General features: G+C 54.8%; 3 protein-coding genes across 6 annotated transcripts; all 3 read left to right on the top strand.

The window, feature by feature from the left end:
* The first annotated feature begins 230 nt into the window (after positions 1-230).
* LMAN2L (lectin, mannose binding 2 like) lies at positions 231-6,409 on the top strand. Of its 2 annotated transcripts, XM_027746735.2 has the most exons (9): positions 237-373; positions 448-566; positions 1,012-1,129; positions 1,334-1,416; positions 2,733-2,765; positions 3,398-3,559; positions 4,323-4,437; positions 4,659-4,778; positions 5,111-6,409. In XM_027746735.2, the coding sequence occupies exons 1-9, from the start codon at positions 241-243 to the stop codon at positions 5,251-5,253; spliced, it is 1,026 nt and encodes a 341-aa protein (XP_027602536.1). In that variant the 5' UTR covers positions 237-240; the 3' UTR covers positions 5,254-6,409. The 2 variants fall into 2 exon arrangements, with proteins under 2 accessions (XP_027602537.1, XP_027602536.1); XM_027746736.2 differs by lacking the exon at positions 2,733-2,765 and having other exon boundaries at positions 231-373.
* Positions 6,410-7,343: 934 nt separating this feature from the next.
* NCAPH (non-SMC condensin I complex subunit H) lies at positions 7,344-18,239 on the top strand. Its single transcript, XM_027746726.2, has 17 exons — positions 7,344-7,609; positions 7,962-8,046; positions 9,263-9,355; positions 10,280-10,418; positions 10,958-11,076; positions 11,472-11,661; positions 12,191-12,282; positions 12,714-12,925; positions 13,278-13,426; positions 13,916-14,022; positions 14,287-14,409; positions 14,684-14,791; positions 15,834-15,971; positions 16,386-16,502; positions 16,675-16,760; positions 16,997-17,072; positions 17,694-18,239. Exons 1-17 carry the CDS (start codon positions 7,431-7,433, stop codon positions 17,751-17,753), a joined length of 2,073 nt encoding a protein of 690 aa, XP_027602527.1. The 5' UTR covers positions 7,344-7,430; the 3' UTR covers positions 17,754-18,239.
* A 1,903-nt stretch (positions 18,240-20,142) lies between these two features.
* ARID5A (AT-rich interaction domain 5A) lies at positions 20,143-25,422 on the top strand. 3 transcript variants are annotated; one of them, XM_027746728.2, is made up of 7 exons: positions 20,182-20,223; positions 22,024-22,182; positions 22,915-23,074; positions 23,156-23,208; positions 23,416-23,513; positions 23,623-23,758; positions 23,983-25,422. In XM_027746728.2, the coding sequence occupies exons 2-7, from the start codon at positions 22,123-22,125 to the stop codon at positions 25,183-25,185; spliced, it is 1,710 nt and encodes a 569-aa protein (XP_027602529.1). In that variant the 5' UTR covers positions 20,182-20,223; positions 22,024-22,122; the 3' UTR covers positions 25,186-25,422. The 3 variants fall into 3 exon arrangements, with proteins under 3 accessions (XP_039242014.1, XP_027602529.1, XP_039242013.1); XM_039386080.1 differs by having other exon boundaries at positions 20,143-20,223; positions 22,088-22,182; positions 23,156-23,513; XM_039386079.1 differs by having other exon boundaries at positions 23,156-23,513.
* The last annotated feature ends 993 nt before the right edge of the window (positions 25,423-26,415 follow it).

Genomic DNA, 26,415 nt, shown 5'->3' with positions numbered 1-26,415 from the left:
GCGAGGGGAGCATTAGAACCGGAGGGGGGGGGGGGCACTAGGACCCGGGGCTGCAGGTCCCACATTACCTTCCGCTCTCAGGCGCCCAGAACTACATTACCCCCCACTGCCCGCGCGCCTCCCGCCCTCCCAACTGACAGACAGCCCTCTTCACCAACCATCCTCGCTGAACGCCCCAGTGGGCGGGCACATTGGCTCGGGGCAGCCAATCGGCGCGCGGGGAGGGGCGGCGGAGGGAAGATGGCGGCGGTGGAACGGTGGCGGGCCGGGATGGCCTTGCTGGCCCTGCTGGCCTTGGGGTTCGGCCGGGTCCGGGCCGAGCAGACCGAGGAGCACCTCAAGCGCGAGCACTCGCTGTCCAAGCCCTACCAGGGTGAGAGGGCGGGCGGGTGGTGAGCGGTGCACGGTGCCGGTGCTCCGGTACCGACGATGCGTGTGGGCCCGCAGGTGTGGGCTCGGCCAGCTCGGGGCTGTGGGACCTGCTGGGCAACGCCATGGTCATGACCCAGTTCATCCGCCTCACCCCTGACGTGCAGAGCAAGCAAGGAGCCGTGTGGAACCGCGTGGTGAGCGAGGGGCGCCGCGGGGGCACCGGGATGGGGGGGGAGGGAGGTAGGGGAGAGGGTCGGGACCGGGGGGACTCAGGGATGGAGTGTTGAGGGCTGGGGGAGAGGGTCGGGATCGAGACAGGAGGGGGCCGGGATTGGGGGTGACACGTTATGGGATCAGAGGAGAGGACTGAGATTGGGACAGGAGAGGGTCGGGACTAGGGGGACTCGGGGATGGAGTGGGGAGGGCTGGATGAGAGGGCTGGGACACAGCAGGCATCGAAATGACGGAATGATGGATATTGGTGAAGGAACAAGGAATGATGGATTTTGGTGAGAGAAAGGGGGAATGAGGGCATGTGGAGTGTTGAGATGGGCAGGGAATGGCATGGACAGTTCCTGTTGTCCCCTCACTGTTGGCAGGAGAGACCCACTAAATTCCCATTTTTCCCCTCTTTTCCAGCCCTGTTACCTGCGGGATTGGGAGATGCAGGTGCACTTCAAAATCCATGGACAAGGCAAGAAGAACCTGAACGGGGATGGCTTTGCCATCTGGTACACCAAGGACAGGATGCAGCCGGGTAAAATCCCATGGGAAGGGGTCAGAGCACACCTTGGATGGGCCTTGGAGCAATCTGGATTCATGGAAAAGATCCCTGACTGTGGCAGGGGTGGGACTGGATGGTTCTTAGGGTCTTGTCCAAGCCAAACCCATTCCATGACGATAAGGAACAAACCCTGCCTGGCATTTCCAGCCTCATCCCAAGGTCTCTCCTTCCTCCTAGGACCTGTGTTTGGAAGCAAGGATAACTTCCTCGGCCTGGGAGTGTTTGTGGACACTTATCCAAACGAGGAGAAACAGCAGGAGGTGAGCAGAGAGGGAGGAATGGGATGGGTTACACCAAGGTTATGGACACAGCTTTTCTTTGGAATCATAAATTCAACTCAGCTCCTGCTCTTCCTCCTTCCTCTGCTTTTCTACAGGGTTGGATTTAGTTCCTGGTGAGGGAACATGGGAGAAGCTGGGGGTGGTTTTGTGGGAAGCTTTTTCCCAGAAGAAGGGATTTTAGGGCAGGAAGAGCTGAGTTGATGGAGCTGGGAATTCTGCTGTTGGGGGCTGTACCAAGAGTAGGGGCTGAGTAAACCTTGAGTAAGGGCTGAGGAGCCTTTCCCTATTCTCAGGCGCCTCTTCGAAAGGTCTAAAGGGCCTCGTGTTCCTGATGTTGTTTGGGGTTTAGTGGTGTCATTCCCGTGGAAAAATAAGTGCAGAGGTGGATAAACCTGGACTATTCCCACCCTGTTATAGAATCATGGAATCCTGGAATGGTTTGGGTTGGAAGGGACCTTAAAGCCCATCTAGTGCCACCCTTGCCATGAGCAGGGACACCTTCCTTTAGCCCAGGTTGCTCCAAGCCCTGTCCAACCTGGCCTTGGACACTTCCAGGAATCCAGGAGCATCCACAGCTTCTCTGGGCAACCTGTAGCTGGAAACTTCCATCCCTCCAAACCCAAAGTTGGGTCTTCTCTCATTTCCAATTCCTCCTAAAAACCAGGTGATACTCTAACCCAATACTGATATTTTATGACCTTGAGTAACTCTCAGCTTTTATCACAATCCCCAAACCCACTGGCTCCGAGGCAGGGATGGACTTTGTGCTGGGAAAAGCCTTTCCAAGCTGCTGGATTAGCGAAGTGTTGGATGTATCTTTGGATTTGTAGAGTGGCAGCTCTGCTTTTATGGGATAAAGTGGCACACAACACGTCTTAATTAGAGGGAATAACTAGTGGAATGTGGGTGACACAGAGCAGGAGCCGGAAGGGGGTCAAGCACCAAGAAAAACTGTTTCTGTGGGTTCCGAGCTGCTCATTCCCACTTTTGCAAGGACAAAAAAAAAAGGATTTTATTCCCGAGGGAAGCTTGGTTGGGATTCCCTGTGGGGCTGTGGGGGTTCAAGGAGCGACTCCATCCGTGGTCTTGTGACTCCATCTTGCCTCCTGGCGCTGCTTCCATGCCGTATATCCCGGGATTTGGTACTGACACCCCCCCCCCCCATGCTCCCAGTCCTGGGAAGGCAGGAGGTGCTCCAGGAGGAGGTTTCCCGGGATGCAGGGCCCTCCTGGACTCTGCCCTGTGACCGTGTTGCTCTGTGCTCTCTCTTGCTTTGCGCTCATTCCGGAGGGCAGGCTCAGAAGAGGAGGTACAGCCCAGGAAACCAGGTACTGGCTCCTGCTCCTCAGGGTTCCAGGGCAAGGAATTCCCTCCCAAGGGCTCCAGGAATCCCTGTGGGAGCCGGGAGGGACTGCATGGAATGTGTGCTCCATCCAGGATCTCTGGGAGCTGAGGCTGAGCCTTGGGGATGGAGTGGGGTCATGGTGGTGTCTTGTGGAGCAGATTTTTTGGGAGTGAAGGAGTTTGGGGCTAGGGATGGAGCAGGGTCATGTTGGTGTCTTGTTGAGCAGATTATTTGGGATGGAGTTTGGGGTTAGGGATGGAGCAGGGTTGTGATGGTGTTGTGTGGAGAAGGTTATTTGGGATGAAGGAATTTGATTGGGGTGGAGTTCAGGGTCAGGGGAGGAGCAGGACCATGCTGATGATTGTTGAGGCAGATTCTTGGGGAGTGATGAAGGAATTTGGGGTCAGGGGTGGAGTGGAATCATGTTGAGGCAGATGGTTGAGGTGGAGTTTGGGGTCAGGGATGGAGCAGCGTAGTCCTGATGTTTTGTGGAGCAGATCCTTGGGGTTGAACAAGTTCAGGTCCAGGGGGCTGCTGTGACTCTTGCCTTTGGAGATGCTCCGGGGTCCAGACTCCCTTGTCAGACCCCAAACTCACTCCCTGTCCCCCTGGCAGCGGGTGTTCCCCTACATCTCAGCCATGGTGAACAATGGCTCCCTGACCTACGACCACGACCGGGACGGACGCCCCACGGAGCTGGGGGGCTGCACGGCCATGGTGAGGAACTTGCCCCACGACACCTTCCTGGTCATCCGCTACGTCAAGAGGAGGCTCACGGTGAGTGCTGCCCATGATGCCTAAAAACAGCACTTAAATAAACCCCCCAAAACTCAATTTGTGAGTTTTAGAAGGTAGCATTTCCTTTTATTATGCCAAATATAATATATGTAATATTTATATATTATTACATTGATATATTAATATATTAATTTTACGAGAATCTAATTTCTTCCAAAGCATGCATGCAGTTACCAAAGCCTCTTGCTTTTATTTAGTTATTTATTTTGTTTATTATTTAGTTAATTTAGTTAATTAGTTAATTTATTATTTAGTTTATTTAGTTAGATAATTTATTATTTAGTTACCTGATTAATAATTTAAAGCATTACCTAATACTGTTACACCCACTTCCAAAACCATCCCTCTCATAGTACCATCTTTGCTCCACCCCTGACACACCTCCTGAATTTGAGTCGGAGGTCTCAAAGACCCTTGATCTTCCACTTCCTTGTTTCCTTTGGCACAGTATCAGCCTTCTGGAAGGGTTTCAAGGCTTCTAAATAGCTTCGACTGCTTATATCAAGTGTTATGTGTCTTTCTCAGCACATTTTTACAGACAGAGAACTCTCCTCCTCATTAAAATCCCTCATCTGTTGAAATTCTTAACAAAGAACGTAAAAACAGTGTTTGTAGAATTCTTGTTCGAAGGCACCAACAAGTTACCCCAAAACTTATAGGATATAGATTTGAAGGCATCACCCACCTGGGGGGGTTGCCCAGGGGGGTCCCCATGGGGCTCAGGGAGGTGTTTGTCCCACAGGTTTTGATCGACATCGATGGGAAGCACGAGTGGAGGGACTGCATCGACGTGCCGGGCGTGCACCTGCCCCGAGGGTACTACTTTGGGACGTCCTCGGTCACCGGGGACCTGTCAGGTACTGCCAGGGGAGTCCAGGTAGGATTCCCTAAAGGCTATGGCAGATCTGGGGAGCTACAGGGCCTTATGGAAGCATTTGAGGGCCTTTCCCTTCTTTGGGGAGCTTTCCCTGCTTTGAGGAACTTTCCCTTCTGAGTTTTCCATGGCATTCCGGCCCCTGGCCAGAGCTTTGGGAATGGGTGACCCCTCAGGACACCTCAGTTTTCCCTCTCCTTCCAGACAACCATGACATCATCTCACTGAAGCTGTACCAGCTCACAGTGGAGCGAACACCGGAGGAGGAAAAGCGGGACAGGGAGGTGTTCCTGCCTGTTGTGGACAACCTGAAACTGCCTGGAAGTGAGTGAGAACCTCTGGCTTCACGGTGGGGAAGGTGGGACAAGGAGGGATTTGGGGACACTTGGAGCTGGGGAGGAAAAAGGAACTTTGATTTTCGGGGTCCCCACTGTGAGGGTCCATCTGCCAGTCTGGGGTGGGAGGGAGGTGGGTCATGTCCCATCCTGAAATTCCACCATGAGTTCCTGGTTTGCCCCAGGGTCTCAGGGCCCAAAAGCTTTGGGGAGCTGAACCCCTAGGGGTGTGGGACGGTGAAAACGTCTGGAGCAGGGAAATCTCTGCTAATTTTGGGGCTCTCTGAGGTCTCATGGGGTTTTCCCTCCCTCTTCTCCCAGTGGAAGCACCTCTGGAGCCCATGAGTGGCCTGGCCCTGTTCCTCATTGTGTTCTTCTCGCTGGTGGCCCTCGTCTTCGCCATCGTCATCGGAATCATTGTCTACAACAAGTGGCAGGAGCAGAGCCGGAAACATTTCTACTGACCTGGGAAACACCCGGGATGGCCTACTCCTGGGCTTTGCCGGCCACATCCCAACTCCCACCCATCCCAGACTGGCCTGATGGACAGACCCTCGTGGTGGAGACCACGAAATCCCAGCGGGAGCAGCCACTGTTCACCTGAGGGCTCCAGAGCTGCTGCGCGGATCCCAGTGGGAGTGGATGTGCCATGGAGGGGGAGCTGAGTCCTGAGGGGGCTTTGCTGGGAATGGCTCCGGAAGGGGGGGTTTAGGGAGCCCCAGCACAGGGGCTGTGACACCCCAGGAGCCATGGGAGCATGTCAGTCCTCACTGGATTCCTGCTGGAGCCCCTCATCTCAAGTGATGTCAGTGCCAGGAGAGACTTTCCAAGCTCTTCATCCCACTCTGGCTGCTTCCCACGTGGAGGCCAGCCTGCTTTGCCTTGTTGGAACCCCCGACCTGCCCCTCTGGGTGCTGAGTTTTGGTGTTTGGAGCCAGATGCTGGTGGTTCTCCAGCAGTTTTCCCAGCGGGATGAATTGGGAAGCTGTGTGGCTGCAACCCCCTCCCCACATCTCCTGCCGCATTCCTGCTGCGTCCTGCATGTCGTGTCCTGGCTCCGGGACTCACTGCATCCTGGAACCCTCCAGGAGGGGATTCCCAAGCTTTTGGAATCGATTCCTAAGCCTCTGAGCCAGAGCTCCTGCTGCCTGCAGGGAGTCGGGGTTGTTCCTACCTCAGTGACTGTTTTGGGAAGGGATTTCTCTGGAGGGTCCCTCACCCCTGGACACCCAATGGTCCCCAGAGAGACCCAGGAGAGGGAAATGCTGAATCAGTGGGGACTCTGGCTCTGGGAATATGAAGATGGCAGCTCCCTCCTCGCTGGGATCCAGGGGATCCAAGCCCAATCCTGTGGTTTTCCAGGACATTCCCACCCAGGACAGATCCTGGGGGGTCTCAGCGGTACCTGGGCCAGGGGAGGACACCCGTGGCTGGTGGTTTTTCGGGTCACTGGGGGCAGTGGGAGCTGTTTTCCAAGTGCCCAATGGGGGGTTGTGGTGTGGAAGGAGAGTTTTCCTGGTGTTTTGCCTCATTTTTGCCTGATCAGGATGGAATTTTGTGGCCTCTCTCTGGAGCTGTAACTGGTGTCTTGGAATAAACATTGGAGGGTGTGTGTGATGTCACCGTGGTCCTTGTCACTGCTGAGGCCCCTGGATGTGGCAATTCCCTCCCAAATTATCTCCCTGAGTGCCAGAATGAATTGGGAGCTGTGTCCTGGTGCCATGGGGCTCCCCAGAGTCATGGAATCATGGAATGGTTTGGGTTGGAAGGGATCTTGAAAGCCCATCCAGTCCCACCCCTTGCCATGGGCAGGGACACCTTCCATCATCCCAGGTTGCTCCAAGCCCCATCCAACCTGGCCTTGGATGCTGCCAGGGGTCCAGGGGCAGCCACAGATTCTCTGGGCAACCTGTACCAGTGTCCCAACCTCCCGTGAACACACGAGATGGCTTCATGAGATGGACATCAGGAGGAATTTCTTCCTGGAAAGGGTGATCAGGCATTGGAAGGGGCTGCCCAGGGAGGTGGTAGGGTCCCCATCCCTGGAGGTATCCAGGGAACGACTGGAGGTGGCACTCAGTGCTCTGGTCTGGGTGACAAGGTGGGAATCGGTCACAAGTTGGACTTGATGATCCCAGAGCTCTTTTCCAACTTCAGGGATTCTAGGATTCTGTGATAAGTGGAGCAGCTCTGGCTGCTCCTCTTCCTCCTCTTTCTCCTCCTCTTTCTCCTCCTCTCAGGCGGCCTTTGCCGGTGCGGGCGGGTCCGGGGCACCCGCGGCGTTGGGTGACACCCCTCACAGCCCAACCCAGGACCGGAAAATCAGGGTGATCGTACCCGGAGGTCCCCCCCGGGGGGTCTCTCGGAGCGGATCCTCCACCCCCCGCTCTTCCCCCAGCCCCGGCCGTTATCGCACGCGCAGCGCGCGCCGCCGTTCAAACCGCGGGGCGGTCCACGCGCTGATTGGCCGGCGGGGCGGGGCGGACTGCGCGCTGATTGGCCCCTAGGGGCGCGCGCGCGGGGAGGGCGGGCGCGGCCATGGCGGTGGGCGGGGCCCAGGGCCGCGTTTGATCGCGGGGCGGTCCCGGTTCGATGCCGCCGGGACTGGGGTTCGGACCCGCTCGATCCCTCTCCCAGGACGATGACCGCCCGCACCCCGCGCTGCGCCGCCGCAGCCTCTCCGGCCCCGCGGGCCCTGGGCAGCGCCGGCACCCCCGTGCTGGCCGAGTGCCCCGGCAACGACGATGAGCGCGAGCGGCGGCAGCGCCGGCGCTCCAGGGCCGCCGACTTCTCGCTGGGCCTCGGCTCCCCCGCGCCCAGGTACGGTCGGTGCTGCCTGACAGGAGGGTGGAGCCGCGGGGGGGTCGGACTCTTCTCCCAGGACAAGAGGGCACAGTCTCAAGCTGCGCCAGGGCAGGTTTAGGTTGGACATTAGGAAGAAATTCTTTACAGAGGCAGTGATCAGACATTGGAATGGGCTGCCCAGGGAGGTGGTGGAGTCGCCGTCCCTAGAGGTGTTTTCTAAGAAGAGACTGGATGTGGCACTCGGTGCCGTGGTCTGCATGACAAGGTGGTGTTGGGTCACAGGTTGGATTTGATGATCTCAGAGATCTTTTCCAACCTCAGTGATGCTGTGATTCTCAGCCCCGTGACCCCTCCGTGTGTCCCGCAGGCAGGAGGGCTGGCAGCTCCCGCAGTGGAGCAACGTGCAGATCTCGGAGCACTACAGCACCTGCATCCGCCTCTCCACGGAAAACGTGAGTCCCAGGGCATCGGAACCGGTCCTTAAATACTCACTCTGGAGGTTAAATCCCCCTGGCTGCAAGGTTGGAGGGGGATTTAAAAGCCTTGGGCCTTGCATGGTTATTCATGTGTTGCCTTAAGAGACCGCAGAAAAAAAGGACTCCAGCCAATTAGTGGATAAGACAAGATAAAGAGAGTAGGTCCTTTAATTTCAGGCCTGAGGCCCAGTGAATACATATGACACGCCTGCCGTGTCCACGGGGTTCCACAATTTAAGGTATTATCTCAACCAATCCCAGATCTGTCCACCCCCCAGATCCTCCTCCCGGCACACCCCTCTGGAAATTGAGGCAGGGGGCTCTGGGACCCCCTCTTCCTTGTCTTCATCTTCCTCAAAGCACATCCAGTCCTTGGAGCTCCTCCAAAGTTCTGGGCTTGAAGGTCGTTGTGTCTGTGGAGTATCTTGTTCAAACCAGGGTGCAGATGTTCTTAAACAGAATGAAGGCCTACCTTGAGGGAAGTCTAAACATGCTAACGGAATTCAGAGGGGTTGATATGGAATGGGGAAACAGGGTGGGGTAAATGTGTAAACTACTGTGCTAAAGGGTGAGCTAACTACAGCTACATTAAAATCTACATTCACTACACAGCTTCTAAAATCTACAAAAGTTAAGAAAACCAAAAAGCTCTGAGGCATCATATGGAATCACAGGATGGGTCGGTGGGTCCAACCTTGCTGCTCCAGCAGGGCCTTCCCAGAGCACATGGAACAGGATTGTGTCCAAGTGGTTCTGGAATATCTCAAATTACAGTGACATATTCACAGTTTGTCCTAGAAAGGCACAAGTCACAGAACCACAGAAATACAGAATGTCTAAGGTTGGAAGGGACCAAGGGCTCACTGCTGGTCAGGGAAGACCTGTCCACAAGGACCCTCAAGTCCCCCCCCCCCCAGCCTGTGCTGCTGCCTGGGGTTGTTCCTCCCCAGGTGCAGGACCTGCATTTGCCCTATTGAATTTCAGAAGGTTCTTCTCTGCCTGTCTCTCCACTGTCCTCCTATTCCTCTTCCCTGGGCCAACCATGGGCCTGTTGGTGCCCTCCCATCACTAACACACCTTACAGCCCATGTCCCCTTGGCCCTGCCCTAAATCCCCCCCTGAGCTGGGGGTCCAGGCAGGGTGAGGGGTGTCCTTGGCCCGGGGATTGGTCCCAAGCTGTGCTTTGTTCCAGAAAATCACCTCGAGAAACGCCTTTGGTTTACATCTCATCGACTACATGACTGAGATCCTGAAGCAGAAGAACTCTGAGCTCACAAGCTTCAAGGTGAGAGGAGTTTATTTCCATCTGGTGCTTTATTTCCATTTGGATTTAACCCAGCTAATATCAACCCTCAAATAATGCTCAGGTAGCTGAGCCTGTTACTGCCACCAAAAATATCTGGGAGAGGCAGCACATTCACTTGTTGCAGGAGTTTAAGGCTGTGAATAATCCTTTTGTACCACAGAAATTAATGTCTGAATTCTCTCAGTTATGGTCCTTCTAAAGGAAATCTTGCTTAAAAGTAAGGTTTGTTAATATTGAGTGTTAAAGCCAGGAAAAAAATAAGGCTGGAAAAGAAAGGAAGTTAGTGCTGGTCTGATTTTGATCTAGGAATGGATCAGAATAAGAACTTGCCAAGGAAAAGACAAACTTTAATAGTTGACTGATGCTGGGAGGGAAAACTGGGTTCTTGGATGAAGGAATAAATGGCTGAACTTTTGATGTGGCCTCAAGGAACCTCTGAATGAGCTGGTTGTGTTTGATGGGATGAAGAAAGGCTGGGAAAGGCTGCACAGGATTTTATTGGGGGATTTTCCACCTTCCAGGGGGAAGTCTGTGATCAAAAAAGGAACTTGGTATCTCCTGTTTCTTCACCTCTGGAGTTCATAATCTGGGAAAACAGAACGATACCAATGGGGTGACCCTAAAAAAGGCATGAAGGGGAAATGGAGGAGAGAGTTTTGCTTCTCCCCATTGCTTAATCTTGGCAACTTTTTAAGCATTTTTCTGTGTGATCCCAAAAGATGAAGCAAACTGTGGGGAAAACACACCCTGGCTCCTGCTGGGGGGCCATTAGCTTTTAGAATAAATCCTTTTCCAACTGTTCACAGTTTTTCTTGTGATGCAGAGCATTCAGGAGCTCAGTCTTGTATCTTATAGATGAGACTTTTCCCTTTCCAACTGAGAATTCCCTGTCCCTGCTGTCAGGTCGCAGCTGGAACGTTGGATGCCAGTGCCAAGATCTACTCTGTGCGTGTGGACACGGTCTATGCAGACACCTACAAAGTCCTTGGGGGCTTGGGCAAGGACTCAGCACCTGCCAAGGGCCTGGACAGCCCAGGGGAAGGTGGGCAATTCCCTCATTTTCCTGTTAAGCTGCTGCTTTTCCACCTGGGAACAAAAGGAACCTCAGTGCTCAGGGAATTTCAAAGCGCTTTAGAATTAAATTTTCAAGGTCTGGGAGGTCCCAAATTGATTTCCCCGGGTGTTTGTTTAGGGAGGGTTGGGATGAGGATCTGCATCTGTTGCTCAGTCCTGAATTCAGTGGTTTAGTCCAGGGATTTAGATTTAGACACAAACCGCAGTTGGTCTGATCTGAACCAGTAACAATGAAGGGCCTCATGCTTTGCTGTCCTTTGCTTTGAAATAAATGTGCCAAATAGAGGCAATTTGTGGCCAAATAGAGGCAATTTGTGACCAGGTAGAGTTGATAAAAAGCAAAACAGCATCCAGGCAGTGAAACATTGGTGGTTTATGCTAATAAATCACTGACTGAGCAACTTCATTGTGTATTTGTTGTACAAATTGAACTCAAAGTTGTTCTATCCCTCCTTGGGGTATTTTAGCAAGTTTTCTAAGTGTCATTTGTTCTTCTTTCCCTTTCAGAAGACAGTTCAGCTCCTGAGGCCGTCAAGAAAGTTCAGCCAAAGAAAAAACAGTCCTTCAAAACTATCGAGCAGAATTTGAACAACATCAATGTGTCAGAGGCCAATCGCAGGTGGAAGGTGGGTTTTGGGGGAGGCTGCTGGAGCAGCTGTGTGTAGGAGGAAGGGGGTTGTCACCTCATCTTCCTCATCTCTGTTTTTCTTCTTGTTCATTCCTCTCTTGGGCTCTGACAGTCACGTACATGTCTGGATTGTGCTGCTGCAGCAGAGTTGTGTCCAGTCAGGTCTGAAAGGGAGCTGGGAGGGCTCTTTCCTTACTTGAAAAGATCATGAATTATGGGATGGTTTGGGTGGGAAGGGATCTTAAAGATCAACCAATTCCACCCTCTGCCATGGGTAGGGACACCTTCCACTATCCCAGGTTGCTCCAAACCCTGTCCTACCTGACCTTGGACACTTCCAGGGATGGGGAGGAGATGTTTGGGGTCATTATCCACTTCCCTCCACACCTGCAGGTGGATCCCATGTTCCAGAAAGCAGCAGCATCCTTTGATGAATGCAGCACTGCTGGGATTTTCCTCACTCGTCTGCGCTCCCAGAACTTCCACAGCGAGCTCCAGTTTGAGTCCAGGATTGTCCCTCTCCCTTCCTCGGAGACTCTCTCGCTGCCAAACTCAGATCCCGTGAAAATGATGGGTTTAAAGTGTGGGTGTTGGGCTTATCCAGACCTTTCTATGCTTTTCATCTCCCAAGTGAGCTCATTTTAGTCTCAGTTGCCTTGAGCTGTGCTTTGGTCACTGCTTGGCTGTCCTGGGGCACCAGTGCTCTGATCCTGGCCCAGTTGGGAGCAGCTGCTGGAAAACCAGGACCTCTGTAGGTTTTAGAACTTGACCTGTCACCCAACCTCTGGCACATCTGGCACAGCAGATGCTGGTCTGAGCTTTGCAGGACTTGGGATTAGTGCTCCAGGCTAAGGACTGACCTTCTCAGAGTGTGTTGAGCCTGGATATAGGACCAGCCCCAGCTGCTCTGACAAGATTCCCAGAGTTATTCCCACCCTGGAGTTAGGGTGGGAACTGAAATATCCCTTATAAATGAACTCTGCATAGAAGAAGAGCTGCCCACATACGTGACTTTAAGATTAATTAATTAAGAAATCATGCCTGGCACTAGTTTTAGGTGCTGGTTTTGGATCCTGAGTCTAATCCCTCCCCATTGCCCTCCCTGTCTCCAGCCCTGCTGGCTCAGTGTGTTGAGAAACGTCCCATTTGCTCTTCCCTGGCTGGTTTCCAGTTCACAAAGTGGGATGAGGAGTCCCATGAGGAGGTAGGTTGGATGGCTCTGTGCTGGGTGGGATAACTGGGCCAGGTGGGATACCTGAGTTCTCACCTCCGAGATACACAGGGGGAGGTTGTGCTGCAGGGCTGCTGCTATCCTGCTTTTTCATGGAATCATAGAATCCCAGACTGGTTTGGGTTGGAAGGGACCTTAAAGCCCATCCAGTCCCAACCCCTGCCATGGGCAGGGACACCTTTCACTATCCCAGGTTGCTCCATCCCTGTCCAACCTGGCCTTGGACACTCCCAGGGATGGGGCAGCCACAACTTCTCTGGGAATTCCATCCCTGCTCCTCACCACCCTCCCAGGGAAGAATCCCTTCCCAATATCCTGTCTAAATCCACCCTCCTTCAGCTCAAGGCCATTAAGCTGAAGCTTCCTTAGCTTCAAATACCTTCCTGAGTTCCTTCTTCTCTCAGTCAGTGTTGGCCCTGCTGGATAAATTTAAGAAGAGTGAGCACGTGTTTGACCCCAACGCGGAGGTGGAGAGTGATGGGGAGGGCTGTGCTCCCCTCCTGCCAGAGGATGACTTCCACTCGGATTCCCCTGGGAGCAGAGCAGCAAAAAAGCTTGAGGATATCACAGATAACATCAACTCCTTTGGAACAATCAGCCAGAACCAGAGCAAGAGGTGAGTGCTCGCTGAAAATCCATAGCTTTGCTTTGATGGCAACTCACAACTTTTGGCAGCTCTCTGGGGAATCTTTTGTTCCCTGCTTCCTCCTCCAGTTCTGGGTAAATCCAGGGATGTGTTATGGGAATATCTCTGCCTTCCAAGGGGATCGTTGTCAAATCCACCTCTTTTTTTGCAGCAGCCTCACAGATTTAAGACATTGCAACACCCCCAGCTCTGGTTAGAGACCAGGAGTCCTTCCCTGCTGGCACAGTGAACGGGAACGTCTGTCCAGAGCTGCCCTGGGTATTCAATGCCCTCAGGAGTGCCAAAGGAATGGTTTCACTGAGTGCACATATGCTCTTTCCAGGACTGACGGGGCTCTTTTTGGAGAGGGAGATGTTGAGACCATGTGCCTTCACCTCTCCATGAATCCAGGGGAATATTCCTACTTCAGTCCCCGCACTCTGTCCATGTGGGCTGGCCCCCAGCACTGGCGCTTCAAACCTCGCCACACATGTAGGTATTTGGGGACAGCAGCTGCTGCCAGGTCCTGCTCACCCCAGAGATCAGGGAATCATGGAATGAGTTGGGCTGGAAGGGAGCTCAAAGCCCATCCAATTCCATGGGCAGGGACACCTTCCACCAGACCAGGTTGCTCCAAGCCCCGTCCAACCTGGCTGTGGACACTTCCAGGGATGGGGCAGCCACAGCTTCTCTAGGAATTCCATCCCAGCCCCTCACAGAGAGGAATTCCTTCCCAATATCCCATCTAAACCCACCCTCCTTCAGCTTAAGGCCATTAAGACTAAATTAGACTTTCTGCTTCCATAAAAAGATGCTGATCCCTGTAAAACATGAAGGTGACAACAACACATTGCTTTCCCAAAACAAAGGGTGGGATCCATCCTTGTGGGTGGATCTGTGTGGAGCAGATGCTCAGGTTGGGAGTGAGCTGCTTGTCCTGGCTCTGTCACCAAGCACTGACACTTCACTTCCTTTCTGCAGCCAATGCCAACTCTGAAAAGGAGACCAGGAAAAGGAATGTAAAGAAAGTGTTTGAGCTGGACTTTGATGAGAATGTTGACTTTGAAGCCTATTTCCGTAAGACCAAGGTACCTGCTGAGTTCCTGCCTCTTCCTGCTCTCCATTTTGCTGGATTCTTCCTGGTTTACACCCTTCCTGGTTTACACCTGGTTTACAACTAGGTGTCCAGGGTGCTGAATGGAAGCTACTGGATGCACCAGCTGAACCCATTGTGGAATTCCTCCTTGGAGGCATCCCAGACCTTGCCCCCTTTTAGACAAAGACCTGTGTTCAAAGCACTTATTTGTGCATGAAAAGCTCCTGCCTGATGGCATCTTCCACCCCTTTCCCAGGCATCTGTAACTCTGGCCAAATCCATCCTGGAAAGACAGAATGTGAGAAGCACCACGCTCCCCACAGACTTCACCTATAACCCTCAGAACATGCTCCAGCTGTTCCTCAAACCACTTGTTAAGGTAAGAGCCTTCTCTGAAGTCCTCTCAGCAATAAGTCCAGGCTCAAAATCTCCAAAATTCTTGAAATCCTGGGAGTCTTTTGGAATGCTCCTCAGGGTTGGGGATGGGCCAGTGTGTGACACGGAGCTGACCCACTGTGGATGCCGAGGCTGTTGTAGGGGGTTGCTGGAGGTGTGTGAGGAGGAGGAAGAGCTAGAAGGGGATGAAGGAACATGACACAGGCATTGCTTGGGGAAATATTTAATATTTTTCCTTCCCTGGTCTGTCCCTGTAGCTCAACAGGACATCGGAGCCAGTCACCCCCTTGGAGAACGAAGCTGAGATTGGGGACTATGACTACAACAACCCCAATGACACCTCCAACTTCTGCCCTGCCCTACAGGTAAAGAGCAAGAAAGTCTTTTTTCTGTTTGATACATGATGGGAATGATTTAGGGATAATCCATGTCCAGAATTAATTACTAGTGAAAAGGAAGTGGAGCTGTAGAGTCTCTGTGCCCATCCCATCCCCTCACTGACATCACCTGAACTTTGCCTTTGGTGTTTGCACCTGCTGCAGAAACCCCATTCCAGGCTTTTCCAGGCCCCGAAGTGGGAATAAATTCCATGTCTCACCTCTGCACTGAGCTCTGCACAGGGAGTTTTCCTCCCAGCCCTTCCAAGCTCCAGTTGAAGTTGATTTCTCTTAAAGCTTCAGCTTTCTGCCAGGTGGTGGTTGTCACAAGTCCTGGCTGGTCCCACTCTGGCAGCAGAGCCCTCCTCTCCTTGTTTTTCCATGTATTATGGGATCCCAGAATGGTTTGGGTGGGAAGGGACCCTAAAGCCCATCCAGTTCCACTCCCTGCCATGGGCAGGGACACCTTCCTCTTCACCAGTTGCTCCAGCCTGGCCTTGGACACTGCCAGGGATGGGGCAGCCACAGCTCCTCTGGGAATTCCATCCCAGCCCCTCCCACACCCTCCCAGCGAAGAATCCCTTCCCAATATCCCATCTCAACCCACTCCCTGTCAGTTTAAATCCATTGAACCAACAGTTTAAACCCAAGTATTTCAGCTGCCTCTGGGGTGGGTCTGATGAGGGTCTGAGACCCCCAGTGCTGCTGGTGGGATGGAGCTGGAGCTGCCAGAGATGGGCAAGAACATGGAATGGTTTGGGTTGGAAGGGACTTTAAAGGTCATCCAGTGCCACCCCCTGCCAGGGGCAGGGACACCTTCCACTATCCCAGGTTGCTCCAAGCCCCGTCCAACCTGACCTTGGACACTCCCAGAACGCAGGACATGTTTTTGATATTCTTCTCTCTAGATTCAGCCTTAGAGAGGCTGAATAAGACCCTGTTCTGTGGAGAATGTGGGCAGGAATTGCCACCGTGGAGAGGCTCCTCAGGGATGTCTCTTGGTGGTGTCACTGCTGTGTCTCCTGTCCAGGTCGCAGACAGTGACGATGACAATAACCCTTCTGAGTTCCTGGGTCAGACAGAGGAGTTCAATCCCCAGGGGCTGCAGCTCAACAGGGTGGACGTCACCACGTACGGGGAGCTGAACCTCATCGCTGAGCCCCAGAAGGTGAGCACTGGGGGCTACTCCCAACACTCAGAAATTTTTGAATTTCTAAAAATTAAAAGCTGTTTAAATTAAAAAATTAAAAGTTAAAATTAGAAGTTTCTTAAAATTAAAAGACAGAACTAGAATCTAGTTGATTCTGTGATTCTGTCAAAGTTTCTTAAAATTGAAAGTTCCTTAAAATTAAATATTTCTTAAAATTAAACATTTCTTGAAAGTTGTCTCAGGATTAGAGATTCCGAGACAGCTTTCCCTGGTGCAGGGTCTCCTGGGTTTGCTGCTGGATACTTTATTCCCAGCTGATCCTTCATGTAAGAGGAGGGAATTAAACACCAAAGGCCATTCCCAAGGGAACCATGCCTTGGTTATCCCTGTGATCCCAGTGATCTCCACTTACCCTGCCTGTCCTTCCCTCAGATCAATAAAATTGAAATTCAATATGCAAAGACTGCCAAGAAAATGGACATGAGGAGGCTGAAGGAAAACATGTGGCAGCTGTTGACTGATGGGCAGAAGAAAGGGACAGTGGGAGAGGTGAGTGCAGGAGGAGCTGGATTCCTCAGGAAGTGTCCTGAGGGAATTGTGCAGGTTTATCAGCAATCCCTTTCTTGTTCCCATGGGTTGGTGGTACAGACCAAGTGTGACTTGCAGGGGATTGTATCTGGATTTTGGGGAGCAGACTTTGTCTCTGATTTTTGCTGAGTAGGTAGAAGATGCTGAGAAAGAGAAGGACGCGTCAGTGGTGGCAGGAGAGAAGAAGCTGAGCAACATCACAGAGGACCTGCTGCACAGGTAGAGACTCTAAACCAGGTTGGACTGAAGATAGGACAGACTTTAGTGAAGTTTGGGCAAGAACAGCCCCCTCTGTGTCTGTCACAGCCCTTCTCTTGCTCCAGGTTTTCCTGGGGGAGCTGTGGGTTCATCCAGCTCAGCAGCGGAAGGGGAAAGTGGAAAAAAGCAGATCCCTAGGGAGGAGCTGATCTCTGTGCTCTGTCCATCCTAATCTTGGTCTCCCTTCCGTTCCATAGGCTTCCTGCTGCCATGGCAACCAACCTGTCCGTGCCCTTGGCCTTCATGTGCCTCCTGCACTTGGCAAATGAGAAGGTGAGTGCACACCTGGGGCAGGACCGCTTCCTGAATCAGGATTTCTGGACTTTTCCCATGCCCACAGTGGACACTGATGGGCTGGGAACACCAGCATTCCCAGCTGGTTGCTCTCAGTCCTTCCCTGTCCTTGGGTCTGGCAGCACTTTGCTCCTCAGAGTTGTTTCAAGTGTTGTGAGTGTTCCAGGTTCCCAGTCATGGAATAGAATCCCAGAATTACTGAGGTTGGAAAAGACCTCCAAGATCACAGAGTCCAGTCTTTGACTGATCTCCACCATCCCAACCAGCCCAGAGCACTGAGTGCCACCACCAAGTGAGGTGTTCCTTTGACACCTCCAGGGATGGAGACTCCACCACCTCCCTGGGCAGCCCCTTCCAATGCCTGACAACCTGTTCCACGGAAAAATTTCAACCTGAACCTCCCCTGGCACAGCTTGAGGCCTTGTCCTCCTGTCCCTTGTTCCCTGGAGAAGAGTCCAACCCCAAAAAGCAACAGCCCTGGCCTTGCTGAGGAGGGGCTGGAGTTGTTCTGAACCTTCATCCTGTGGGGGTTTTACGCCTTCAGACTTCGAGGGGTACAGTCTGGCTTTGTCAAACTCAGCTTTCCCTTTGTATTCCCAGAGTCTGAAGCTGGAGGGTACAGAGGACATGTCTGATGTCCTGGTGACACAAGACAACTGAGCCACATGTGGAGCAGCCCCCTGGAATGACCCCAGGCTGGAGCTCAGTGTCCCAGCTCTGGACTCTGATCAGTGGCAGATGTTTCTCCTCCCAGCTGAGAAATCCCACTGGTCTCTGCACCTCAGGAAGGCTTTTAAGTCAGGGATGTCCCACTTGACCACAGGACCTGCACAGATGGTTGTGGCTCAGCCTTCCTGGCTCCTGCCATCTCTGATCCATCAGCTTTTCCTGGAATGGGTAGTGGAGTTCCTCCATTTCACTGTGAACCACCAGTGCCTACAGCAACAGGCTCTTCTGTGTGTGTCCCAAAAGGTTCCTCTGTCTGTCTCAAAAGGTTCCTCTGTGTGTCCTTCCCTGTCTGTTATTCTTAGTTTTTGGACTGACTGTTACTCCTATCTCCAGTTCCTCCCACAGTCCTGTTCACCCCATGAAAGGATTTACCTTTTACACTGTGTTTAAAGATAATAAATTGCTCCACACTGTGCAGATGGGCCTTTGAAGGAGTCTCCAAACCAGAAGGAGTTAAAATAACACAGGAGGGTTGGGGGCAGAAGGGTTGGGGCAGCTCCCTAAAAAAGGGGGTCCAGGAGTCATTGGGATCATGTGGTTGGATCACCAGCCTCGACCCCTCCTCCAGTACCCAAACAATGGGAGCAGGACCAGCCTGGAGATGGTGACCAGGGTCAACCAAGAGCTGAGATCACCAGGGATGTTCCTGGTGCTGAGGCAGGTCCAGGATCAAGCTGGGAAGTCGGTCTGGAGGTCGTGTTTGGGTCCAGGTTCCACGTGCCAGACTGGAGCTGGAGCTGCAGCTCCCTGCCAGCACCAAGGCCATCAACCCACAGGGGGAGGATTCATTCCAGCCCCAAAGCCCCCCCAAATCCCTGGAGATAAGGAACCCTCTCCCTGCAGCCAAAGCTCCTGCCAGAGCTGCCAAATTAGCACAGACTCAGAAGCTGGGCTTGCAGGTTTGGGCTATTTTCCCCTTCTTTTCCATTTCCTTTTCCTCCACCTCTTCCTTCTCAATTACCTTTTCCTCCTACTTTTCCTATTCCGCCTTCTCCTTTTCCACATCCTTTTCCATTTCCTTTCCCTCCATCTCCTTCTCTGTTGTCTTTTTCCTTCTTATCCTCCTCTTTTTCCTCTTCCTTTTCTTTTTCCATTTCCTTTTCCTCCATCTCCTCCCTCTCCTTTTCCATTTTCTTTCCCTTCATCTCCTTCTCCTCTTCCTCCATCTCCTTTTCCTTTTTCTTTTCTTCCTTCTCCTTTTTCCTCTTCCTCCTTTTCCTCCTCTTTAGGGATGGCAGCTGGCTCAGGGTTCCCCCCTGGCTGAGCCCCAACACCTTTTATTGCACCGATGGCTCCTCTCACTCCCGACACCTTCCAACCCCAACAATTCCCCTTTTCCTCCAACACCTCTTCCAGGATTAAAACCTAAAATCCCCCTGGGGAAGAAGATTTCCCTGGAGCTCCTGTTGGAGTGGAGCTCTGAAGGGGCTAGATCCCACCGAGGGGTGCTCAGCTACCCTTGGTACCCTGAAATTCTATGTATTCCTGAAATCCAGTGTAATTCCGAAATCCAATGTATTGCCAAAATCCAAGCCATCCCAGAGCTGACGGAAAGTCCCTGCAGGCTGGACCCTGATCATGGGGAAACTGAGGCAGGGACAACCCTCAAATCCCCCTTCCCACATCTCTGGACACACCCCCTCCCATTCTGCCCAAATATAAACCAGAGCCGGGAATAAAAACCCGAATAGGGTTTCTTTTGTTGTTTATTTTACGCATTTTTGTTAAATTCTGATATTTTTACGTAGAGGGCGGGAGCCTTCCTGGAATGAGAGGGTTTAATGTCACCTCGGATCCTTCACCCCCTTCCTGGCCCCGGAGGAGGGGACAGGAGCCAAATCTTCCCCCTCCCCCAATTTCCCCCCGCTTTTGCTTTCTCTGCTTTTTTGGCCCAAAATGAGTCACCGGGGGATTTTTTTTCTCTCATTTTTCGGGACTCTTTCACAAGCCGAAAGAGGGGAGGGATTCTCGGGGGGCTGCAATGGGGCTGAGCACCCCTGGGTGCCCTCCAGCAGCCCCAGCTGGGGTTCCCAACGAGGGGACAAGGGACGACATCCCTGGAGGTGTCACCCACCGCCCGCGCGGTGCTGGGACCCCCCCCCGGAAGGGGACCAAAGTGGCCACGTCCAGTGACCGCGACGCAGCCGTGTCCCCAAGCCCCGGGTGGCTCCGGGGGGGAGCCTGGGGCTGGAAAGTCCTGCCTAGTCATCCAGGGGGTGGCGCGGGGTGAGAGCCCCAAAAAGCGCGTCCGTTCCGGTAAGGAAAGAGTCAATGGCCCGCGCGGAGCCGCCTCAGCCCCGCACACGCCACTTCCCCGAGCGGGGCTGACTCATCCCCGCGCTCCGTCCCGCTCCCGATACCGGCTCCCACGCTCCATGAGCCGCTCGACCTGAGCCCCTCCGTGAGTACCGGGGGTCCCGTAGGGGGTTGGGGGTCCCGGCATCCGCCACGAGCCACGTGTCACCCCGCCCCACTGCCCGCTTCGCCCCATCCCGGCGGGGACCCCACGAACTCGGCTGGGAATCCCAAAATCCCAAACCCCATAGAAGTGGGGTGCCCCCCAACTACGCGGGGAGACCCCAACCTGTGCTCGCCCCCACCTGCCCCAAAGCCCCTTTTCCAGCCTCTCCCACCGCGCCGGGTGATGTCAGGGGTTCGTCTCCCGGTGCCCGCGGGATGGGAAGGGATGACTTCACCCCATTACTCACCCGCCGTCACGATTTGGCTCCGCTCCCGCGCTATTCCCGGCTCAGCCCCGTGCTCCAACAGGGAATTCGGGCCTGGATAGCACGAGTTCGGCTTAATGGGGGGATTTCGGGAAAGAGAGGGAGCCCCAAAAGCGCTCCGGGGGGTCGCAGGGGTTCGGAGCGCGGCGGGATTTGGGATGAGTTTGGCCGCCGCGAAAGAGCCGCCGAAGCGCCGTTAACTGTCATTTTAATCAAATTATTGAGTAATTAGAGTCACCTCCACCCCATAACTCCCCCGCTCAAGTAGGTTACAGATGGTTCCCGCCGGCAGGAGATGTTCATCCCCGAATCGGCCGTTTTTCGTCCCCAAACCCCCGACATCCCCGCCGGCGGGGGGAAATCGCGTCAGCGGTGCCGGGAACCGGCCGGGAACCGCCGGAATCGCGGGGAGCACGAGAAGGGGGACATGTGTGAACATGTGTGAGCTTCACCTGTACTTGAACACGCGCGCACGCACACACACACACACAGAGGTGCCCACCAGCACCCACACATCACCTCCACGCAGAGGTGTGTCCCCCCACGTGTGTCTCACTTGTAGCTCACCTGCACATGTATGTGCTCACCTGCACACACCTGTACTCACCTGTGCTCACATGCATGTTTGCACTTGTGTGCTCGTGTAAACACACCTGGGCACGTGTTCACTCTGACGCGCGTATGTGCTCATCTGCACATGGGGACACACATTACGTACCTACCTGCACTCACCTGTGCTCACACGCACACACATATCGGCACTTCTATGCCCTCATATACACACCTGGCCACGTGTGTTCACCCTGCATGAGGACAGACACGTACCACTCACCTGTACTCATAGACATGTTGGCAGCTGTATGCACGTGTAAACACGCCTGGGCACGTGTGTTCACCCTGCACACGAGAACACACATGTACACACCCACCCATGGCCGCGCAGACGCTGCCGCTTCCGGACTACAAGTTCCATCACACCCCTCGCCGGGGACGGGGCCGACCCTCCCGACCGCCCAATAGGCGGAGGGGGCGAGTTGGTCCCACCCAATGGGGGCCGAGGGGGCGTGTTGGCCCCGCCCCTCGGGCGCGCCCCAGTCACGTGGTGCAGGCGCGGCGGGTGAGCGATCAGGGGCGGCAGGGGGGGGGACGGGGACACGAGGGGGTCCCGTGGGAAGGGGTGAGTCAGAGGGGGGTTGGATCCCCCCCCGACCGGGCCTCATTTACTTCAGGTTGGCAGCGCCTTTTTTTGCCGTTTTTCCATGGGTTTTACCCCAAAAAGTGGGCGGGGGGGACTATTGGGGGGGTACCGAGGCCTGGATTGGGGGGGGCAGTCAGCGAGCAGCTTCAGGCCACGAGTGGCCGATTTCGGGTGACGCCGTGACCCGAATCATCCCGATTTCTCCTTAATTTTATGGGAGCAGCAACAATTTGGGGGTCTCACCTCCCCTTCCCCCTCCTTTTTTTTTCCTTTTCAGGACCTCTTCCTAAAGCAACAGTTTGGGGTCTCTCACTCCCCGCACCCCATTTTTTCCCCCTCAGGACCCTCCTAAGCTCAAAGCCAACGACTCCCCCCCATGGAGAACAACCAACCAGGGCAACAAGACCCCCAAGAAGCCACCACCAGCAATCCCACAGTGAGTTCACCCCGAGATTTTAAGGGGGGTGCTGAACCCTCCCAAATTTGGTGGGGGGACAAGGGCGAGCAGCGCTTTGGCCGCCAGTGAAAGAGAGGAAGAGGAAGAGAAGGGTGAAATTTCCAGCCTTGCGGGGGAAAACCAGACCTAAACCGGCATTTTTTAGAGGAAAAATGAACTGTCCCATATAAATAATACTTTTTATAATTAGTTTTTATCCTGAAGAGGAAACAGCATTTAGATTTTGTGGCACTGGATCCCCCTCCCTCCTCAGCGGCTTTTTCTTCCACCCCAAAAAAAAAGCGCCTCAAAATAGTTGAGCCATTAAAACCCAGCATCTGTCACAAGAGTTTAAATGAATCGAGAGAAGAATCACCACCAAAAAAAAACCTAAAAAAGAATCAAAGGCCGGACTTGGGAGCCAAGCAGCTGCTTTGCCCAAAAATAGCAACAAGTTTTATAACTCCGGAAAATGTAGAACAAACAAACGGGGCACATTTTTAGCTGAGAAAGGCGGTGGCGGTGGGAGGGAGGGAGGAGGAATTCCTGCCCCTCTGTTTTCCTGGAAGCTGTTCCTCGTGTTCTTGCCTGGATCCAGAGCTTTGACCAACTTGGCCACTGTCCCGGGGTGACAAAAACGAGCCCAGAGCTGCTTGAATCGCCAGGCAGGGGGTGGGGGAGCTGCTGCTCGGCCTCAGTTTCCCCAAATTTCCCCCCTCCCGTGTCCCACAGGAGGATCTGGGTCCCGAGGATGGATCTGAGCAGGAGAAGCCAGTGGGGGAAGGGGAGAAGGAGAAGGAGGAGGAGGAGGCTTTTCTGGTCAGTCTCTACAAGTTCATGAAGGACCGACACACCCCCATTGAGAGGATCCCCCACCTCGGCTTCAAGCAGAGTATGGACTCCCCAAATCCCCTGGGGACAGGGAGACCCCCCCGTGTCCCCCTGACCCTTGGCCTCTCCTCTTTATTGCCAGTTAACCTCTGGAAGATCTACAAAGCTGTGGAGAAGTTGGGAGCCTATGAGCTGGTAAGTGGTGTCTGGAGGTGCTGGTGTCCCCTGGGTGCCAGGATGTCCCTGGGTGTCAGGATGTCTCCTGGGCATTGGGGTGTCCGGATGTCCTATGCACATCACAATCTCCTGTGCACACTCGGCTGTCCCCTGGGTGTCATGGCTGTCCCCTGGGTACTGGGCTGTCCCCTGAGCACCCGGTGTCACCTCTCCCTCCCCGTGCAGGTGACAGGGCGCCGGCTCTGGAAGAACGTGTACGACGAGCTCGGGGGGAGCCCCGGCAGCACCAGCGCTGCCACCTGCACCCGGCGCCACTATGAGAGGTGGGCACACAAGGGGGATTGGGGGGGTGTCTATCCCTTCCTGGGCCTCAGCTCTCCCTCTCAGGGCCAGTTCTCACTGTGCCCCCCCCCCCCCCCCCCCCACCCACAGGCTGGTCCTTCCCTACGTGCGGCACCTCAAGGGGGAGGAGGACAAGCCGCTGCCCCCCAGCAAACCTCGCAAGCAGTACAAGGGCTCCAAGGATGACAAGAGCAAGAGGGCCAGGAAGGAGAAGGGCAGGGAGCAGGTGTGTGGCTCCTCTGGAAGTTTTGGGAACAGCCTCGGACCCCCATGTCCATCCCTCACCCACTGGGGTGCGCAGGGAAGAGCAAGGAGGGATGTGGATCACTGGGAAAAGGGAGTGGAGGGTGGTTGGAAAAAGGGAATGGAAAAGGGGGAATGAAGTTGGGGGATCCAGGAGCCCATCCCGGGATGCAGCACCCACTTCCCAATAACTCCCTCTGCCTGCAGACGCCTCCGGACAAGGTGAAAACGGAGGTGGCAGCTGGCACCGAGGACACCCGGGACATCCCAGAGCGGGGCCGGGTGGCCCAGGGATCCATCCCAGCAATGCCACCCCACTGCTCCAGCTTGGCAATCCCGACTCCCAGCCCCTCGGGGGGGCATCCCAGCCCCTGCCAGACCCATAGCGAGACCTACAAGTGCCTTTTCTCCAGCTTCTACTCCAAAGGGAACCACCCCATCATGTCCCCACTAGCCAAGAAGAAGCTGCTGGCCCAGGTGAGCGAGGCTGAGTCCCGGCGCTGCCACAAACGCCACTGCCTCGAGGGCCGGTGGGCACCAAGCGCTGCCACCACCAGCCACAACCCGCCCCGGCCGGCCCCTGAGAGGAGCCCGGAGCCCTCAGCTCAGGATACAGTTCCGAGCATCAGGAATGAGGTGGGACCTTCCACCAGCGCATCCCCCGGGGGCACAGACACCCAGGGGTGCCCCCGGGCCGAGAATGGGGGTCCGGCACCTGCCGTGTTCACCGGCTACTTCCATGCCTACCGCAGCGAGGGGCTCCCGCCCAGTGCCCCCCATCCGCTCTGGGGGTACTTCTCCAACCTGAAGGATTTTTTGGAGCCGCCTCCTGCCTTCCCAGAGCCAGAGCAGCCCCAGGACCTGCGGAGCAAAGTGTGGGAGAGCCAGGGGGCTGCCGTGCAGGCCTGGGTGCCCCCCGGACCCGGACCCGCTGCCAGGGCCAGGCATGGCCATGAGAAGGAGGAGGAGGAGGATGACGAGGAGCCCTTTGGCCCCAAATTCGGCGCCGTGTCCCCCTTCCCCAGGGAGGCCGAGGGCAGGGACATGGGCTCCAGCCCCCTGGGGGGCCACCGCGGGCTGGCCAAGCCCAAGGCCGTGGTGGCCAGTCCCAGCTTTGCTGCACTGCACTTCCCGCCAAGCTTCGGGAGCCCTCTGGAGCACCTCAAAACTCAGGGTGTGCCTGTGGCCCCTGCGCTCTCTGCCAACCCCTTTGTCATCCCGGCCTTTCCCAGCCCCTTGGTGGTGGGCTCCACGCAGCCCCCGGAGCTGTGCCGGCCACTGGGCACCGGCCCCAGGCACTACCCCAATTCCTACAGGAATTCCCTGCGCCACCGGTCCTACCCATGGCACAGCCACCATTCCTGTGGCTCCCAGCACGTGCCAGCCTTCCACCGCCACACCAAGCTGTAGGAATTCCATCCCAGCCAGCAGCATTCCCTGTGGAGGAGGGAGAAGCCAGGATGGCCCACCGGGAAGTGCCAGGGCCATCACCGCTCCAGGGCTGAGAGGGGACAATCGGGACCGAGTAATTTTTACTCTTGATCTTGAGCTGTTTGTATCCAACCTTGTTATGGTGGTGACTTAATTACGTATCACATAGTTCTATATATATTTTATATACACACCTATAAAAAGGGAGCAAAATGAGTGCTGGACCCATTCCTATTTTGTCCCTCTGTTTCTCTACAGAAATCCACCCTCACCACAAGTTCCCCCCAGCTGCCTCTGGAGGGGCTGTGGCCACAAACTCAGCACAGAAGAATAAAAAAGGAAATTTTTATTAAACAATAACAAACCCAGAAAAACATCACCCCTCTGCCCAGGGGGCTGCTCCTTTCCCACCCCTCAGCCTTCCTGTGGGTCCCTGGGGTCCCTACGGCTGGTAGGTGATGCTGGAGGAGCTGTCGAGCCTGAGGATGCGCACAAAGTGTCTGTTGGCTTGAGCCTCCCTGGGGTGGATGATGGTGCTGCCATTGTCCACCATGGGGGGAGCCCTCCCCAGGGTCTCCAGGGGCCCCAGGACGTGGCTCTTGGCTAGGCTGACCTGAGGTGTCCCAGGGCCCTGTCACCCTTCCCTAGGATCAGGAGGAGCATCCTGGAGGGGCTTTGCAGGGCAGGTCCCACCTTGGGGTGCACCAGGGTGGCAAAGGGGAGGGCACCAGTGGAGGAGGAGGAAGGCTGGATGCCCAGCAGTGTGAGGGGCACGGCAGGAGCCTCACTCATCCCAGGCTTGGTGAGAGCTGAGAGCCTGGCGGCTGACATGACGTAGAGGGTCTTCATGGGGCTGGTGGCGGTCACTGTGGAGAAGGGGAGAGGATCAGCAGTGGGGGACATGGTGCTCACCCTGGGAGCTGATGGGAATTGTGCCCCCCAAAAGCATCTTGGCCATGAAGCAAATGTTGCTTCATGTGAAGCAAAAATCAAGGGCTTGAGGTGCAGCTGAGCCAAGCCTGGGATGGGGACATGGAGAGCACTGGGATTATCCCAATGCTGCACCCTTCAGCTCTTCCAGACTGAACAGAAGGACCTGGCCCGGTCCACTCTCCGGAGTGAGACCCCAAAACTGGCACAACCCCAGCCCTGGCACAACCCAGGCAGGGAAACCATAACAACGAAAACTGGCACCACTCTACTCCCAGA

This window comes from Pipra filicauda, unplaced genomic scaffold (assembly GCF_003945595.2).
Source record: "Pipra filicauda isolate LSUMZ 115617 unplaced genomic scaffold, ASM394559v2 scaffold462_size518177_pilon, whole genome shotgun sequence".
Classification (NCBI taxonomy): Eukaryota; Metazoa; Chordata; class Aves; order Passeriformes; family Pipridae; genus Pipra; species Pipra filicauda.
The sequence above is the reverse complement of the archived record's forward strand: the minus strand, read 5'-3'. Positions and strand labels throughout refer to the sequence as shown.

Excerpts from the sequence above, each read along its gene's own strand:
- LMAN2L (XM_027746735.2), top strand. The coding sequence starts at position 241 with ATGGCGGCGGTGGAACGGTGGCGGGCCGGGATGGCCTTGCTGGCCCTG. Across the intron at positions 2,766-3,397 it reads GGTACAGCCCAGGAAACCAG|CGGGTGTTCCCCTACATCTC; the intron begins GTACTGGCTCCT and ends TCCCCCTGGCAG. Across the intron at positions 4,779-5,110 it reads CAACCTGAAACTGCCTGGAA|TGGAAGCACCTCTGGAGCCC; the intron begins GTGAGTGAGAAC and ends CTCTTCTCCCAG.
- NCAPH (XM_027746726.2), top strand. The coding sequence starts at position 7,431 with ATGACCGCCCGCACCCCGCGCTGCGCCGCCGCAGCCTCTCCGGCCCCG. Across the intron at positions 11,077-11,471 it reads AGGCCAATCGCAGGTGGAAG|GTGGATCCCATGTTCCAGAA; the intron begins GTGGGTTTTGGG and ends CCACACCTGCAG. Across the intron at positions 16,761-16,996 it reads ACAGAGGACCTGCTGCACAG|GCTTCCTGCTGCCATGGCAA; the intron begins GTAGAGACTCTA and ends TCCGTTCCATAG.
- ARID5A (XM_039386080.1), top strand. The coding sequence starts at position 22,123 with ATGGAGAACAACCAACCAGGGCAACAAGACCCCCAAGAAGCCACCACC. Across the intron at positions 23,075-23,155 it reads CCACCTCGGCTTCAAGCAGA|TTAACCTCTGGAAGATCTAC; the intron begins GTATGGACTCCC and ends CTTTATTGCCAG. Across the intron at positions 23,514-23,622 it reads ACCCGGCGCCACTATGAGAG|GCTGGTCCTTCCCTACGTGC; the intron begins GTGGGCACACAA and ends CCCCACCCACAG.